Source organism: Acanthochromis polyacanthus, chromosome 3 (genome assembly GCF_021347895.1).
Source record: "Acanthochromis polyacanthus isolate Apoly-LR-REF ecotype Palm Island chromosome 3, KAUST_Apoly_ChrSc, whole genome shotgun sequence".
NCBI lineage: Eukaryota > Metazoa > Chordata > Actinopteri > Pomacentridae > Acanthochromis > Acanthochromis polyacanthus.
The window spans coordinates 33,028,871-33,046,278 of NC_067115.1; the positions used below are offsets into that span (position 1 = coordinate 33,028,871).

General features: G+C 41.3%; 1 protein-coding gene across 3 annotated transcripts in view; it reads right to left on the reverse strand.

Moving 5' to 3' along the window:
- Positions 1–955: 955 nt before the first annotated feature.
- The window catches only part of znf827 (zinc finger protein 827), a 75,008-nt gene continuing 58,555 nt past the window's right edge, over positions 956–17,408 (reverse strand). Inside the window, exons 9-15 of one of the 3 annotated variants that reach the window (XM_051946016.1) lie at positions 14,748–14,885; positions 12,248–12,419; positions 11,210–11,376; positions 7,156–7,365; positions 5,545–5,722; positions 2,188–2,238; positions 1,682–1,829 (exon numbers count right to left, since the gene is read on the reverse strand). In XM_051946016.1, coding sequence (XP_051801976.1) covers positions 2,190–2,238; positions 5,545–5,722; positions 7,156–7,365; positions 11,210–11,376; positions 12,248–12,419; positions 14,748–14,885 — 914 coding nt within the window. In that variant the 3' untranslated portion in view covers positions 1,682–1,829; positions 2,188–2,189. Of the gene's footprint in view, positions 1,830–2,187; positions 2,239–5,535; positions 5,723–7,155; positions 7,366–11,209; positions 11,377–12,247; positions 12,420–14,747; positions 14,886–17,408 lie in introns of all 3 variants that reach the window. The other 2 variants (XR_007941049.1, XM_022194395.2) reach the window with 2 other exon arrangements.

Here is a 17,408-nt window from a genome sequence, read left to right on the forward strand (position 1 = left end):
TATTGTTTCGTGAGCTTTTTAAAAAAAATGAAAATTAACCAGTAATCGATTAAACTAACATTTATTCTGAGACAGAAGTGATATCAGGCAGCAGCTAACGCATAACACGGTTTCACCATTATACAAAAAAATCAACGGAAACCGAAAAGATGGGAAGGGGAAGGGCTACAAAACTATGTACAAGATTGATAAATAAGTAAGTGCGTGGTTTGAGGCGTTGCTTTGGAAACGTGCCTTTTCCAATGAAAAGCATTCCGTTTCATTGGTTCTGTCCACATTGCACCGCTAACACTTCAGGATATCTCGAATTTAGCTTCCTAATGACGTCAAAGCTAGTTGAAACACAGAAACAGGCATGCTATTTCGATGCATAATAGCAATAGACAAAAATGCACTAAAATATAGCACTTGCAAGTTTTGTTTCGTCTTTTTATCTCGTCAAACGACTAAAGAAAAATATCTATAAAACTGAGATACGTTAGTTTCATCAGATAATGCAACTGGGTCCAGGTCATTCAGAGGTTTAAAAACAGAAAAAAAGGTAATAGATAGTAGTACTTGAAGTAGTAATAATTCAATTGATAGAACTGATAAGAAAAGCAGCTTTTTGATATAAATGCATTTTTAGCATGTACAGCCTTTTTCTCTTATAAATGTTTTTTTTTCCTTTTCTTCAATATGTTTGTCTGGTCCAGCTTATTCTGCTGGTCTGATTGGAAAAGACTTCTCCCACTGCAGTGGTCAAGTGTCATTCACACCACCGTCTGAGGAGTGAGGGAAAGAGTGAGGAGAGGGGGCGGGCGAGGTCAGACAGTCTTGGCCCTCTCCATCAGTCCCAGGTAGGCCAGGAAGGAGTGTTTGTGGGAGGAGGGTGAGGGGGAAGAGCAGGAGGGGGACGCCGAGTTGGAGGAGAAGAGGAGAGGAGACGTGGCCGGCCGCCATCTGGAGTGGAGGTGCGAGTGGAATGTGAAACGGCTGTTGTGGGTGAACAGGGTGGTGAGGGGGATCAGGTGGGCCGGGTCGCAGTTCCTGTACTGCTCGAACACGTGGCGGGAGGAGGGAAGGAAGAGGGAGGGGCTGCCGCTGCTCACGCCGCCGGGTTTCTGGTGGCGTCGCCGCCGTTCACGCTGACCCGGCAGTGCAGAGGGCTGCCGGGGTCCAGCTGGTGGGACTTGCCCAGGGTGAGCGACAGAGCGACGGACTGGAGCGCCTGAGATGCTGTCAGGCTCATGAGAGGGCTGCTGCTGCCGCTCCCTCCACTGCTGCCCCCTCCGCTGAAGAGGAAGCTCTCCTGGCTCTTCTGCAACGACGAGCCCCCGGGTGGCGTTCCCTCTAGTGGCAGCTCCTCCCCTCCCGCCTCCTCGTCTTCCTCCTCCTCTTCTCCTCCTCCTCCTCCTCCTCCGTCCAGCCCCCCCATTCCTCCACTCTGGTGTTTCTTGAGGTGGCGGCTGAAGACAAAGGGGTGTGTGGTGGTGAAAGGGCACTCTTGGCAGCCGAAAGTCTGGCGCGGCGCGTGCTTCAGCTTCTTGTGCAGGTTGAGGTTGTCCTTGCGCTTGCAGCTATAAGAGCAGCGGTCGCAGTGGAAGGGCCGCTCGCCCGTGTGCACACGCACATGCTCGATCAGCTTATTGGCCGTCTTGGACAAGTAGCCACACTGCTCACACTTGTAGTGGTTGCCCAGGCGGTGCCCGCGCATGTGGGCCTCCAGTGAGGCCTGGTCGGGCCACAGTCCCTGGCAGATGCGGCAGCGGTACTCCATCTTACAGTGCGTCTTAAGGTGGCACTCCATGGCCGCTGGACGATTGGTGGAGTAGATGCAAAAAGGGCACCTGGTTAATGCAACACAAGGGAGGGAGGGAAGGAGGGAGGAAGGGGAGGACACGACACACAAAAAGCGAAAGACAGTTGAAAGGAAAGTGTACATACACAGCCATGTAACACACTTTGAAATTTAAGAACACAAAGTGATGAAGAGGAGAAGGACAGATAAAGGAAAATAGTGTGTAATGTACAGTTCTGTGTGCTCAGGGTGGTATGTGTGGCAGTTTAATGGTGGAGGAATTGAGGTGATCAGGTATGTGTGTGTGTGTGTGGGAGGGAGGGAGGGAGGAGGGGGGGGTGACAGGCTGGAGAAAAGATTGGAGCAGTAGGACATGAAGGGAAATGAAGGAATGGAGTGGCACTTACATTTAAATAGCACCTTTCATCTGCTCTGGGCCCCAAAGCGCTTCACAAACCCTGCAGAACAGAATCACCTCAGAAAAACCTCGAAATGGTCAAGGCCCTCTCTCCCTTTCTACACACTCCTACATATACAGAAACACTTTACAATGCTCAAGTGCAAACACATGGACACACTAGTCTGGGTGGGGGGGAAATGGATCTGGTCTTGGGGATCAGAAAATGCAGGCAACTGAAAACCAATTTTCCCTTTAAGCTCTTTAACTTTTTCTACACCTGCTGAATTCTGCCTGCTTTGAATAGAGAACATAAGTGTGGTTTACATAAATTAAGAGACTGTGTAAACCTGCCGGAATTTGAAGTAGAGCCGGCATGTGCGGGTATTAACAGTACAGCAAAGAAATAGAGTTGAAGCAGATAAATTTAATATTAACAACATCAAAAGAACAGTTCTTCTCTTTTTTCCTCCACTGAATAAAAAAAAGAATCTCAAACATCTACTACCGGATTCTTTCTCTTTGGAATCCGAGTTAAAGAAATCAATCTGGCTTCAGAAACATTTACACCAGACAGAAGAAACATTTAAAACGATTACAAGAAAACGCTTTTACATTTATTCACTCGCTCTAAAGCTAGCGGCAGGTCCTCCACACAGTGACTAAAAGATGCTGTGTGAAGTTCTTTGAGCTATGAAGGGGCTTCTCGTGTATTTGTGTTCTGCTATCTACAGGTTTTTCGATTGATAAAAAGAAGTCAGTGTAACTTGTTGGCAGCTTCCTGTTTTCATGGAGTGGAATGCTACCATTTCCAGACATGTAGCAACGTTGAGGACATGCTAACTGCACTGATGGCTGCACGGGAAAAAAAAAAACACGTGGAACACAGATCTTTGTTTATGACAAGATGAGGCGGCATTTATAATGACAGTCGATGGTTCTGCACATGCACAGACTGGAGTTATGCGAGCGACTGGAAAACAAAAACATGGCTTCACAAAATTCTGACTTGTTTTTGACAAATATTCTCATCTACAGAAGCTTGTTGCTTTTTTAATCCCAGCTGCTGTTAACTGCCACACTAAAACTAGAGTAAACGATTCAGATTAGGGTACAGTCACACAGAAACATCGTCACTGTGTGGTGTGGTGAGGTCAGCAGATGGGCTTTATGTTAGCTCGACGGGCCTGAAATGGTACAAAAAACGTGTCACAGTACAACAAAGGCTCCCGTGGGACTGGAGTATGGAGATGGAGAGGGAAGCGTGTGAGGAGACTAGAGCTGCATAAACAGTCAATATGAGCAAAACGTGGCTGCCTGATCAGAATACGTAAAAAAACAACCAATGTGTGCGTGTTCAGATGTTTAAACGTGTAGAGATGTTGGGATCAGTCTTCACTAAATGCATGCCGTGTATAGCTGTGAATCCTGAAAGCATGCATTTGGTTTAGCAAACATGTATTTAGAGGGAATGTTTGTCATGTTGTGGATGTGACTGACCACACATTTTGCGCTTATGGAGTGTGTTTACGCTCTTGATTATCTTCTGGGGTGTGCCAATAAATTCTATATAATCAACAGTACATTATATTAAGTGTCTGTGTTCAGGGGGAAAAAATAAGAGCTTTCTGGATTGCAGGTTTCATCAGATATTTTTCTTTGGCATGGCTGTTAGCTGTGGGCAGTGGAACAACAGACCCTGAGGGGAAACCCATTTCCATATCCTTTCCACTCTCCCTTCTGTTCAGAACAGCCACTGCAGACCCACAGACCACTGTCGGATAAGTTACACTTGCCAAGAGAGGCTGTCGAGCAAAACTACAGCTTGTATCATTTCATTTGCTGGCCGCAGATAATGAACATTTAAGTGAGGTTAACTGAGTAAGCCGCATGGCTAAAATAATCTTCAAATAGACACACGCATCTGTGCTTCTGTCTCATGAATCAAAGTTTACAGGTGCCGTATGTGCGGCCGCTACAATCAGTTCAAGCTAGCTGGATCTATATACAGCTATGCACCTTTCTTTATCCTTTAAGTCGGTCTACATGCAGCATTTTAGGGACACAAAGTGAACTGGTGCATGGAAAATAATAATTTGAACTACTGAGAGATGCCTGAGACGAGTTAAGCGCACTGCACAAACTCAAAATCTTACCAAGTCTATTTGTCTTATTTCAGTCTAAATGTCTCATCCCACTTGATTTAAGATAAATTCACTTAACAAGTGACATTTCAGCAAGATGGAGGGACTTGTTTGAAGACAATGCATCTTAAATATCTTGTTAAGTCAAACAATTTTGAAATTACCTTGTTTTCAGTTGAATTTTACAAGAAAACTCAAAATAAGTTTAACCCTCGTGTCGTCCTGCGGGTCAAATTGATCCGTTTTAAAGTTTGAAAATGTGGAAAAAAAACACATTTTCACAGTGAAACTTCTGATGTTCAACATTTTTGGGAAATTTTTGAACATTTTTTGGTGAAAAAAAGAAATGTTAGAAATGTTTCTTAAGAGCATTCACTAAAAAAAAATCAGCTAAAATCCAGCGAATTTCACTGGATTTTAGCTGATTTTTATGTGAATGTTCTTAAGAAAATATTAGAAATTTTACTGATATATATGTAATCACTTTTGATATTTTTTAGAAGATTTTTACTAATTTTTTGAAAATATTTACAAGAATTTTCTTGCCAAATTCAGGGGATTTTTTAAAATAAAAATTTTAAGGGAAATTTTTAAGGAATTACTAGAATTTTCTTCCTGAAGGTTTTACCAATTTTCAGAAATTTGTGAATTTTTTTTGCAGATTTTTTGGATTTTTTCAGACAAGGCAACAATATTTTTTGGTGCCCTTAAATGAGGACAACAGGAGGATCAAAACATCTCAAATTAGGAGGTTACATGAAAGCAAAAATCAATTTTTGAGTGAAAAACTATTTTTTTTAGCATGTCTGGCTTATTTTAAGACACCTAAGCTTGACACCTAAAAAAAGCTGAAAATAAGTTTTCCAGCTAATTTTAAGATCTCAATAATCTAAATTTCACATCTTATTTCAAGAAATCCTACCAAGCCATTTTTCACTTGTTCTACTGGCAGATTTTTCATTTATTGCAAGTAAAAGTGAAATAAGATTTTTTTTTTCTTGTTTTGAGAGGGGCATTTTTTCCAGTGTGGCTCCTCATTATCATTTGGTGTTGTTCCATCTGACAGCTTCAGGGGTTTTTTGTACTGAAATGAGGTGAAATTGAAACATTGTGAAACTAGCACACCCCTAGCATGGATCTGTGAACGTGTGTATGTGTGAGAAGGTGAGGGAGGGGGAGGACGGGCGGAGTTAGGAACCTCTGTGTGTACTTGCTTTCCTTACTTGAGCCCTCCGGAGGGGATGGTGTGGCACTTCTTGTGCTCCAGCAGCTGCTCGGGCGTCTTGAGGAACTTGTGGCAAACGTCGCACTCAAACATTCGTGTGATGAGGTGGATCTGGAGGTGCCGCTCGTACATGCTGCGCGTCTTGCACACAAAATTGCAGAAGACGCACTCAAAACCTGGAGAGAGCAGAAAGAGCAGGACAAGGGGGAGTCACGCCTGGGTCCGTTTTAAAAATCGGATCATTTTCTTAATGTGCCTCCGGTTGTGGCCTGAAGCAGATCAAGAATGAACCAGACTGAAATTTCAATGGAAGCCCACCTGCTACAACAGTCGGAGAGCTTAGACACAGTCAGGTTTAATAACTGCCACTCGGATAAACACAATACAAGCAAGATTCCCGTCTTTGGCTCCGTTTAAAGAACACTCCAGCGCTCTAGTACTGCACTTCCATACAGTGGAGCGGCTCAGAAGAGACAGAAAAAAAACCCCTTTACGGTCAAAATAGATGCAGCGGGGGCTGAGACATCCTGAGTCCAGAAGTGGGCTCGAGATCTAAAAACACGAGACTCTGCGATTCTCATAACAAAACCTGGTATTTTGTTAAGATCCTCCTGACTGATAAACGACCACATCACAACCTCACACTCCAGCTGCTAACTAAAACTTTCTATTCTACTTTTGTGCTCTCCAAGCCAAACCCCAGATAACCCCAATAACATCATCACTGTATGTTTTCTTAGACTTTACAAAAGCCCCTTCAGAGCCACAGAAAACATCATCTAATTTCATGCACAGGCTGAGTGGTGCTCCTCATGACTAGTAAACTAATCTTCATGTGTAAAACTGGCAGAGTGCCCCATTAAGTTACCTAATGGGAGAAGAAAAACTATTCAGAACAGGCTGGATTAGGCCACACACAAACACAATTAAGTGAATGAAGTTAACATGTAATGCTGTCACATCAGAACTCGTTTGCAACGTTCTGCAGCTGTTGTGCAGCTGTTGTGAATTAATGGGTGTATTTTTGAAGGACAGAATCAGTTAGGTAGCGATGCATCATTTAGTTGCCCGGAGAACACCTTCCTGACCAAAGAATTTAGTCTTAATAGACCTCCGAAAGACAAGAGTCATTACAGTGGAGACAGGCTCAGTGGCTCTAAAGCTCCTGAAAACGGAGGAATCGTGTCACATATGAACACAAATGTTTCTGCCAAAAACTTACAACTGGCTTGGCTTTTCACATTGTGCATTTGTTTCCCTCTGTGCTCTTTCAACAAGCTTGATATTGGCCTGAGAAAGGTGATCAAACAATTACGATTCAGCAACATCTTAATCCGTTTCTGCTGAATTTTGGCGGCCTGTTTGGCCACAGCAATCCAAATGTGACCAATCCACATCCACACAGTCCCTCTAGAGCAGATTGGCTGGGTTTTTAAGAGTCAAACTATTAATAAATAATACCGAAACATGTTTTTTAAACTTTGATTCTTGCTTACTTAATCATGAATATTTAATGTTGTGGAGAAACATTTCAGATTTGAAGCTAAGTTTTCCGCGGCTTTAAAGTGATGAAGAGTATCTGCTTGCAACATTTCCCACAGTTCCTTGCCTTTGTCAGACTTGTCCTCAGTTCCTGATCCCGAGTGGCTTCCGGAGCTGGACTGGCTGCCTGCGGAGGAGGGCGGTGCCAGCAGGCTCTTGAGTTCCTCGTTACCGTGGGTGAGGTCTCCACCCTCCGAGCTGTTCAGGGAATCGCTGAGGGCTGAGAGCGACGATGAGGTGCTCTTGGTCTCGCTGAGGGGACTTCTGGAGTTCAGACCTGGACACGAGCGGGCCGAGGGTATAACAGGTAAAAAATGTTACTGCTATGACAAAATGTAATGACAGGAAATACCCTAGGACAAAGATGTCTATAAAATCTGCACAAATCATGGGATTTGCTTCATGCAGAAAAGCCCTTTCTCAATCCCCGCTGGTATCTGCATTCACACAAACAGAATGAAAGCAGGCAGCCTCCACAGTCCTGCGCTCTGACCGAGGCCCTGCCGCCAGTCCAATCAAGATGCAGTGTGCTTTTATTGATCCCCTTCTCTAAGTCTGCAATTCACTGCGAAGAGAGAGGGAATTAGAAGGGGAGGGGGCAGCAGGGAGGGGTGAGGAGCTCAGGTCATGGCCGAAGGAGTTAAGATGGCGGGAGCATCTCAGGGCACAGCTCAACAAAGGGCATTCACTCAGGAGGGAGTGAAAGAGAGAAAAGCCTGCACGGGTGCTGAAATGGCTGGCCTGTCTTTTTATACAGGTGCACAAACATAGAGGAATGTACACATGGGGTACACATGCTTTTTCACATGAGGACTTTTACAATAATGGAAGATTAATTGCCTTCAATCAACTGTAAATACATGAGAGTCATCCACAGCAGCAGTTTGAATACAGAGCACTGGAAAAAATGCCCCTCTCAAAACAAGAAAAAAAAATATTTTAAGGAACTTTTATCTTGAAATAAGTGAAAAAAAAAATTCTTCCAATAGAACAAGTGAAAAATGGCTTGGTAGGATTTCCTGAAATAAGATATGAATACTGAGATCTTAAAATTAGCTGGGAAAACTTATTTGAAGCTACATTTTACCAGGATTGTCAAGCTTAGGTGTCTTAAAATAAGACAGACATGCTACAAGAAATAGCAATTTTTCACTCAAAAATATCTATTTTTGATTTTGTGTAACCTCCTAATGGGAGATGTTTTAACCCTCCTGTTGTCTTCATTTACAGGCACCAAAAAACATTGTTTCCTTGTCTGAATATAATCAAAAAAAAATCAGCAAAAAATCCCAAAATATCAGAAAATTTGCAAAACCTTCAGGAGGAAAACTCCAATAATTCCTTAAAAGTTTCCCTTAAAAGTTTTATTGAAAAAAAAAAATCCCCCAAATTCGGCAACAAAATTCTTGTAAATATTTTCAAGAAATGAATAAAAATCTTCCAAAAATTACTAAAAAAGTGATTACATATATATCAGTAAAACTTCTAACATTTTCTTTAAGAACATTCACAAAAAAATCAACCAAAATCCAGTGAATTTTGCTGGATTTTGGTTGGTTTTTTGGTGAATGTTCTTAAACATTTTTTAACATTTCGTTTTTTCCACCAAAATATGTTCAAAGATTTCCCAAAAATGTTGAAAATGTGAACATCAGAAGTTTCACTGTGAAAAAAAAAAATTCTCCACATTTTCAAACTTTAAAACGGGTCAATTTGACCCACAGGAGGGTTAAACTTATTTTGAATTTTCTTGTAAAATTCAACTCAAAACACGATAATTTAAAAATTGCTTGACTTAACAACATATTTAAGATGCATTGTCTTAAAACAAGTCCCTCCATCTTGCTGAAATGTGACTTGTTAAGTAAATTTATCTTAAATCAAGTGGGGTGAGACATTTAGACTAAAAATAAGACAAATAGACTTGGTAAGATTTGGAGTTTTGCAGTGAAGTAAACCAGCTTTCGGTAGTTTTATCTCCTTTACTGCAGTTATTCATCATCTGCTGGCCTTCTCTTACTAAATCCCAAAGGCTAATGTCAAAGGATACAAAGAAAGAGGAAACAATATGCTGGTCTGAGCCGGAGGGACTCGACCTTAAAACGTACCTTAACTAAAGAAATATTCCATTTTCTCTTTTACCACGCTGCTTCATTTGTGATTGTCTGGCATCACAGAAATAAAGAAGCAAACTCTCACCCCTTTCCTACTGAGAAAGGCACCCAACCAGCCTTTTTCCCCTGCAGAGTCCAGACTTCACACAGGGTCAGCTTGAACTATGACACCTGCTGGGCTCTGCCATCTCTGGCCTGGGTGTGTCCGCACGGTTGACCAGTGAACTCGCCTTTTACAGTCCGTCAGGCCTGCCTCTGAACTTGTGCTTTAACCGCTCTAACACCTGAAGCTTTACCAAACAGAGCTGGACTGTGGCAAATTATTAAAATCTTCACACAAACCAGGTGAGATGTGTGTCTGTGGAGTTTAAGGTACGTTCCCCTGTGTGTTTGTCGGTGGTGTCCATCTTGTGCGAGATAAATGCCAAGCCGGGCAGAGAGACTTAAAAGATGGCCACAGTCGCATCGTAAACCCAGCTCGTCTCCAAAGGACCCAAGGCCTATTGATTTTTTCCCCTCAGGCACGATAAGGGCCAACCTTCTCAGATAAACAAGGCCACTGTGGCCTCTGAAAGACCCCTCAGCTGTCTGGGCCGGACAATCCCACCCACCCACCCACACAAGAAGCCGGCGTGCAAACACACACAAACACACACACACACACTGAAGAACGGTGGAAGAGCAAAACGTCAGCAATAAACTGGACAAAGCTGTTTTAGACAAAAACACTCATATCGACCACCGGGGGTTCAGACCGGCAGCAAAGTCCAAAGAAGGTCGATTGGAGGAGGCTTGTTTGTGAAACCCAGTTCTGCTTCTTGTCTTTCTTTTGTGTCCTCTGAACTGATGCTGAACTGTGTGCGTATGCAGCACCACATTATGATGTTTGTGCTTCAAACAGTCCACGCCGATTTGCTTTAATGTAAAGTAAAAAAAAGCTCCGTAAATATTTAAACAGAGGCACGGTTTAGGTTGTGCTGGCTCTGTGATCGCACAGATTTGAAGTGAAGCAGAAGCTGAAACGATTAGTAGATCAACAGAAAATGAACTGGCAATCAATCTGATATCCAATTATTTAAGTCATTTTTTTTGCAGCATAATGACAATTCTTATTCTTTCCAATTTTTTTTCTTTTTCTGTTGCCAGCAAAATAAACTAAATCTGTCAAATTCTGCTCTGCGGTTTTTAATTTTATAACAATTCATTGATTAATCGTCAAAATAACTGGTGGATTCATTGATAACAAGAACAATAATTACTTGTCATCTAAAATAAAACGCTGACTACAAGGATAAAGTGCTTTAGCTTTGCTTTAAAGATGTTTAAATGCAGATCAGTTAAGCAGAGTAGAAACTGCAGATGATTCTTGAAACCTTTAAAGCTGAAAGTCCGCTCTTTAACCTCACTCATTGTTTAAATTTAAACCCCATGTGTTGGAGGATGAAGCCAAAACAACAGAAAATGTGTCACTGTCCAAATACTGCACTGTATTTCTATTCTGAGCTGCGAACAAGAGCCACAATGTGTAAGCTACCACCCACTCTTACATGTGAGAGTAATTTTGAAAATAACTCCATAAATCATTTTTTGCAGGAGTCGAATCGTGTATTTTGCTACTATCCAGGAGATGCTTGAGAATCCGTCAGCAAAAAACAGGACGGCAAGATGAAAGCTGAAATTAGCAGTCAATTAGCTAATGTGTCGACAAAAAGAAAAGAGACGTTTTTAGGGAAAAAAGGTGAACGCTATCTCGTGTCTCAGCATGTCAGTTGTGAGGATCTGCTGCTTTTCTTAATAAGTAGTAATAAACTCTGTATGTTTAGATCACACGCTGCAAAAAAAAAAACTGAACTTCTGATGGGCTTTTTCTCTACCGTTTGCTAGTTTATAAACGAAACAAACCGCTTCACTGAGAAAACAGCACAACAGAGTGATATCTGACCAAACAAAAGATTATTTAGTTCATCGTGAACCGGTGCGCTTCGGTCAAAATCGGGCCGTCTTTACCTGCATGTCCAGTACTGATGTGGCTCTTCATGTCGTTCTCCTCCATGCAGACGTAGTCACAGACGCTGCAGCAGAGTGAGAACATCCACTGCTCCTTGTCCACATGGAGCGACATGTGGCTGACAAACTGGGCGTTCAGCTCCGTCTGGAAACCACACACATGGCAGCTGGACAGAGAACAGAGAGGAAAAAGGAGGAAGATGGTGAGAATGAGAGGAGGGAGACAGTCGGCCTTGGTGTTATATTTTGGCCTGCATAAATTGTTAAGATGGTATGGTGTGGCTGCATTCCTTTCAATGTGCTAAAGATTATTGAAAATAACATCCCTCTGTAATTCAGAAATGGTGAGACTGACCCATTTTCTAATCATTAGCCACATTCAAGTGGAAAGCAACATTTTGGGAAATCTTCTTATTTGCTTTTTCTGCCGGGACTGAGATGAGGAGATTGAGAACAGTCGTGTCTGTGCGCTAAAAATACGAAGCGACAGCCACGAGATGATTAGCTGAGCTTAACATAAAAAAAGTGGAAGCAGGAGGAAACGGCTCCGCTCTGCTACAAGTTTAAACACTCGACTACCCGCAGATTAAATCTCACCAAAGGGTCTCTAAAATCAGCGGAGGCTCCATGAAGTCACAAAACCTGACGGACATTTTTACGATTTGTGTTTTTATGCATTAAGCATAAGATACGGTGGTAATTATCTGGACAGCTGCTGATAGGCTCGTTTTTTTGCCGTTTCCACCTGATTCCAGTCTTTATGCAAAGCTACTTACTGCCTTTTGCCTGATGTTCAAAATAAAATGCAATCTATCATCTCATCTTAAATGCGAGCAGGAAGGCGCTTTTGCTAATTTGAACTATTCAGATAGTTGACTCACAAAACACATAGAAAACAGAGCAGTGGGAGGGAAATCAGTTAAATGAAGAACAAGTAGGAAATGAAAAAATGCCTTCATCAGGTCCAGTTATGTCTCTGTCACTGTCTCGAGGCTCCTTAGGAAGATGTGGGGGTTGTGTTGGGTCTGTTATCTCTACCTGTAGTAGTAAGGGCAGTTCTTGCGCTCAGCAGAGTCGGCTGTAACGGCGCTGACGATCTGCTCAGCATCCGTGTTGACCAGCTTGACAGAGTGGATGGTCAGGTGCTGATTGAGGTTAGCCCTGCACTTGGCTGCGTAAGGACACAGGTGACACTTGTACTTCCTCTCCTCTGCAACAGAACACACACAGACACAAAGAACCCCGGCTTACTGTAAATATTACCACGGATGATACTTCATTATGTTGTGCTCAGCATGGGAGCCTTTAAAGCAGGGGTGTCAAACATGCGGCCCACGGGCCAAAGCCGGCCCTCCAGAGGGTCCAATCCGGCTCGTGGGATGATTTTGTAAAGAGTAAAAATACAGAAAAGACATTAACAGCAAACTGTAAATTTGTAAAACTATGAATTTAGAATAATTCCTAGACAAGTTGTTTTGATGAGAAAGTAAAATATTATATTGCTTACTGTTCTTTTATGGCTTTGTGTCTCATTTTTGTAATATTTTGTGTTGTTTTTTGTCTTTCCTTGTCTGACTTTTGTTGTTAGTCTCGTGTTTTTGTTGTTTTGTTTCCTTGCTGTCACGCTGGTGTTTTTTGTCTTATTTCCTCTCATTTTATGTTTTGCTTTATTTAGTGTTTTGTATATCCTTTTGTGTTTTTCTGTCTTCGCTTGTGTCTTTTGTGTAATTTTTTTGTCTCATTTTTGTCGTTTGTCCATTTTTTTGGCGCTTTGTAACTTTTTTGATTAATTTTTTGTCTCTTTTCTGTTTTATTTTATGTCATTTGTCTCATTTTTTGTCATTTTGTTCCAGTTGTCGTCATTTTGTGTCTCATTTGCGTAATATTTTGCCTTGTTTTTGTTGTGTTTTTGTCTTTTCTTGTCTGACTTCTGTTGTGCGTCTCATGTTTTTGTCGTTTTGTGTTTCCTTGTTGTCGTTTTTGTCGTTTGTCCATTTTTTGCCTAATTTTTTGTCTCTTTTCTGTTTTATTTCGTGTCATTTGTCTCATTTTTTGTGATTTTGTTCTGTTTTTGTTTTTTTTTTGCCTTTTTTTTGTCCGACTGTTTTTGTTTTGATCGTGACTGAATGTTTTGTGCCTTTGTAGAAACTCTGTTACCTGCAAGTTGTAATGTGTAAATGATAAACTGAGTCATATTATCGCTGAAATTGAATTTATTTTTCTAAAGAAACTTCAGGTTGTTCATAATGTTTTGTTCATTAAATACTTTTTGCATAAAGACAAAGGAAGAATTTGATATGGTCATGATTTATGGATTAATATCCTGTAATTTTACTGCTCCGGCCCACTTAAGATCAAACTGGGCTGAGTGTGGCCCTTGAACTAAAATGAGTTTGACATGCCTGCTTTAAAGCATGCTTAAACCTAACTACCTCTTGCCTAACCCTGTCTCACCTTCACCTGACCCAAGCTGTACGTCTGACCCCCTAAAAACACCTTGCGATGTCTGACAAAAATCAACTTTTCAGAAAAGCATCCAGATATTCCTGCAGATGATTAAAAACATGAGGCCTATAATGTAATCTCTTCAAATTTGTGAGCGCTATACAATCTACGCAAAAACACATTTTCTTTTATCCAAAAACAAATTAGCATAACAACACACATGCAGACACTCATCCTCTCTCTCTCTCTCTCTCACACACACACCCACGCACATACACACACACCCCATTTGCCCCAAGGACATGAAGCCAGGCAACCTTTATGTCGCCGGGGAAACCAAAAAGACCATCACACTGACATATGCCCCTGCTTCTGCTCTCTGTGGTGTGGCCAAGCTGTTCACAGCCAACACTCTCAGATGGTGTGTGTGCGTGTCGTGCAGTGTGTGTGTGTGTGTGCAGAATGTGAGAGCATGTCCAATTGTGTGGGGGCATTTTGTACACAACTCTCCATTTGTGCGCGCAGCGATTTGGTCTGTTATCCCGAGTAGGCTGCATTAATTTCTAATCCAGACTGAAATCTGCTTGAAATAAAATCGCACAGGACGAAAAATCATTCATTTTTTTTCCCTGTTTTTGCTAATAAGGACCGAGAGAGGGATTGTGGAAGACAGCGATGGGGTAGGATGGATCAATTGGGAGCAAAGTGGGGCCAAGTTTGAAAACACAGTGTAATCAGGACACAGGGGAGCGAGGAAGTCTCCCATGTTGTCGAGTGTTAGAGAGAATGTGAAAGAGCGAGCCAATCGTAGCAGCATCGGAATTACTGGTGTGTGGGTCTAGATACTCTGTGAGGCATCCTTCTAGCTGGGTAATTAGACGGGCAGTTTTCCCAGTGAGACTAATCATGGTAGTAATCTCTTTAAAGGAAGGGTAATCTAGTCTAGTCAACCTTATTTATTTACTGTGGGCAGCACTAGCACACATGTACAAACCCAACGCCTAATATCTATATAGTGACAAAGAGACTGTACACGCAGGTGTGCAGCAGTGTTGTGCACTAAAGATGTAATTGTGTGTGTGTGGTTATTTACCTGTGTGTAGAGACAGATGTCTAGAAAGGGTCTGCTGTCTGCCGAACACCTTGCCACAGACGGGACAGGGGAAGAGCTGTTCGTTTAGTCTCCACTGGGCAATCCCATTTCCCGGCTCGCCATCATCCTTTTCCGAGTCTGGAACACACACACATACACACACACAGGCACATAAAACCACACTCATCATTTACTGCTGACACAACCAGCCACAAAAACATCTGCAGGTGGACCAAACACCGTAAAGTCACCCTGCTGTAAATCAAACAAACTTAAGTTCACGATATGAAACTGCAGCTAAACCTATGATAACACACACGTGATGTCTACCGACTAAATTATGGGGCAACCTTAATTTTATTCATCCTTTTGAAGAATTTTTGTGGCATTTTGTTTTTGCAATAGTCGAGAGATGAAAGGAAACAAGGGGAGAGAGGGAGAAAAGGAATGCGACAAAGGTCAGAAACAAGCCTACACAGTACAGACTGTGGTACACGCCTTCACCACTCGCCCACTGGGACTCTGCAGTTGCGTCCATCCTAAGTGACACCAGTAAAGCATCTGGAGCGATACGCTGGAAAAAACTTATTTCAAGAAACTTTTACCTTGAAACAAGTGAAAAAAAACCTGACAATAGAACAAGTGAAAACTGGCTTGGTAAGATTTCTTGAAATAAGACATGATATTTAGAATATTGAGATCTTACAATTAGCTGAAATATTTTAAACTATATGCAAAAATGGATTTTTACTTTCATGTAACCTCCTAATTACAGTTGTTTTAACCCTCCTGTTGTCCTCATTTACGGGCACCAAAAAATATTGTTTCCTCGTCTTAAAAAATCTCCAAAAAATCAGCAAAAAAATCCCCAAATTTCTGAAAATTTGGAAAAACTTCAGGAAGGAAATTCCAATAATTGTTTCCCTTAAAAGTTTTATCTTAAAAAAAATCCCCAAAATTTGGCAAGAAAATTCTTGAAAATATTTTCAAAAAATGAGTAAAAATCTTCCAAAAAAATCCTAAAAATCTATAAAATGACTTCACATATATCGGTAAAACTGCTAATATTCTCTAAAGAACATTCACATAAAAATCAACCAAAGCTGGATTTGGTTGATTATTTTTGTGAATGTTCTTAAGAAACATTTTAAACATTTTTTTTTCCACCAAAAAATGTTCAAAGATTTCCCAAAAATGTTGAAAATGTGGACATCAGAAGTTTCACTGTGAAAATACTTTTCTCCACATTTTCAAACTTTAAAACGGGTCAATTTGACCCGCAGGACGACACAAGGCTTAAACTTATTTCGAGTTTTCTTGTAAAATTCAACTCAAAACAAGATAATTTCAAGATTGTTTGACTTAACAAGATATTTAAGATGCATTGTCTTAAAACAAGTCCCTCCATCTTGCTGAAATGTCACTTGTTAAGTGAATTTCTCTTAAATCAAGTGGGATGAGACATTTAGACTGAAAATAAGACAAATAGACTTGGTGAGATTTGGAGTTTTTGCAGTGTACAATACAGGACATTGTGTCTATTTACTTGGACATTTTCAGAAATATGTGCTTTATTACTGAGAATTAGACGAGATGATCGATATCACTCACTTCTACTGTATGTCTGTTAAATAATAAGCCAGCAGTCGGTGAGCTTGGGTTAACAAAGAGAATACCAACAAAGAAAAAACAGCAGAGATATCAGGACGCAACTGTAAGAGCAGTCTTAAACACATCTTGCTATGGGTTTTGTGTGCGTTAAATTGTCTTCCCGTTCTCTGAAAAGAAGGAGGCTGAGAAGAAAGTAAGTAAGAAGTAAATACTATTTAGCAATAAAAAGTCATTTTAACTTTTTAGGACACTTTTATAATTTAAAAAAAACAAAACAAGATCATTTTTTGTTATTTGCACGATGACCAATCTGCAGAAAACTGTCTTTTTTGAAAGTGGTTCATGGCACGGAAAAGATATAGATCACTACTATAAGATGAGTTTTTGAACGTTAAACACAGTTTCTGTAAATAAGAAACCAGTTTCCATGCCGTTTCCATAGATGAGGACTTAATATTGCAGTGAAAAGTGACACCAATGAGTAAAAACACCTAGAAACTGCTTGGGGTTTTGAGAGTTAAACAGTCCCTAAAAAAAAAAAAAAAAGGAGTTGCAGAAACCTCTGAGCAACTTTGACAAGAGCTGAATCTTTATGGCCAGAAAAATGGGTTGGAGCATCTCTGAAAATGACTTGAGGGCTGATCCCGCTCAGTAGTGGTTCGAGGAGGGGCAATTTATGAACTGGCATCTGGGTAGTGTGGGACAGCAGCTACTCCAACTCACAGCCTCCAGGAATGAAAGGATCTGCTGCTGACGTCTCGGCGCCTGATACAACAGAACACCATCAGAGCGCTGTGGAGTCCATGCGGGTCACGAGTGTACATATAAATATTTTCGGCTCAGCTGGAATAATTTCCTACAGTATTCTCTTTCTGTGAAGGTGCCAATGTGGCCTCCCACCACCCCTCAGTCCTAACAGGCATGGAGGAGACGGGAACTAGCCATAGGACAAATGACTCAGATGAGAATAACAGAGGCGGCACAAAATAAAACATGGATCAGAATACAGAAAAGAGGAGTAAAAATGCTACCTATGGTTAATGAATGATT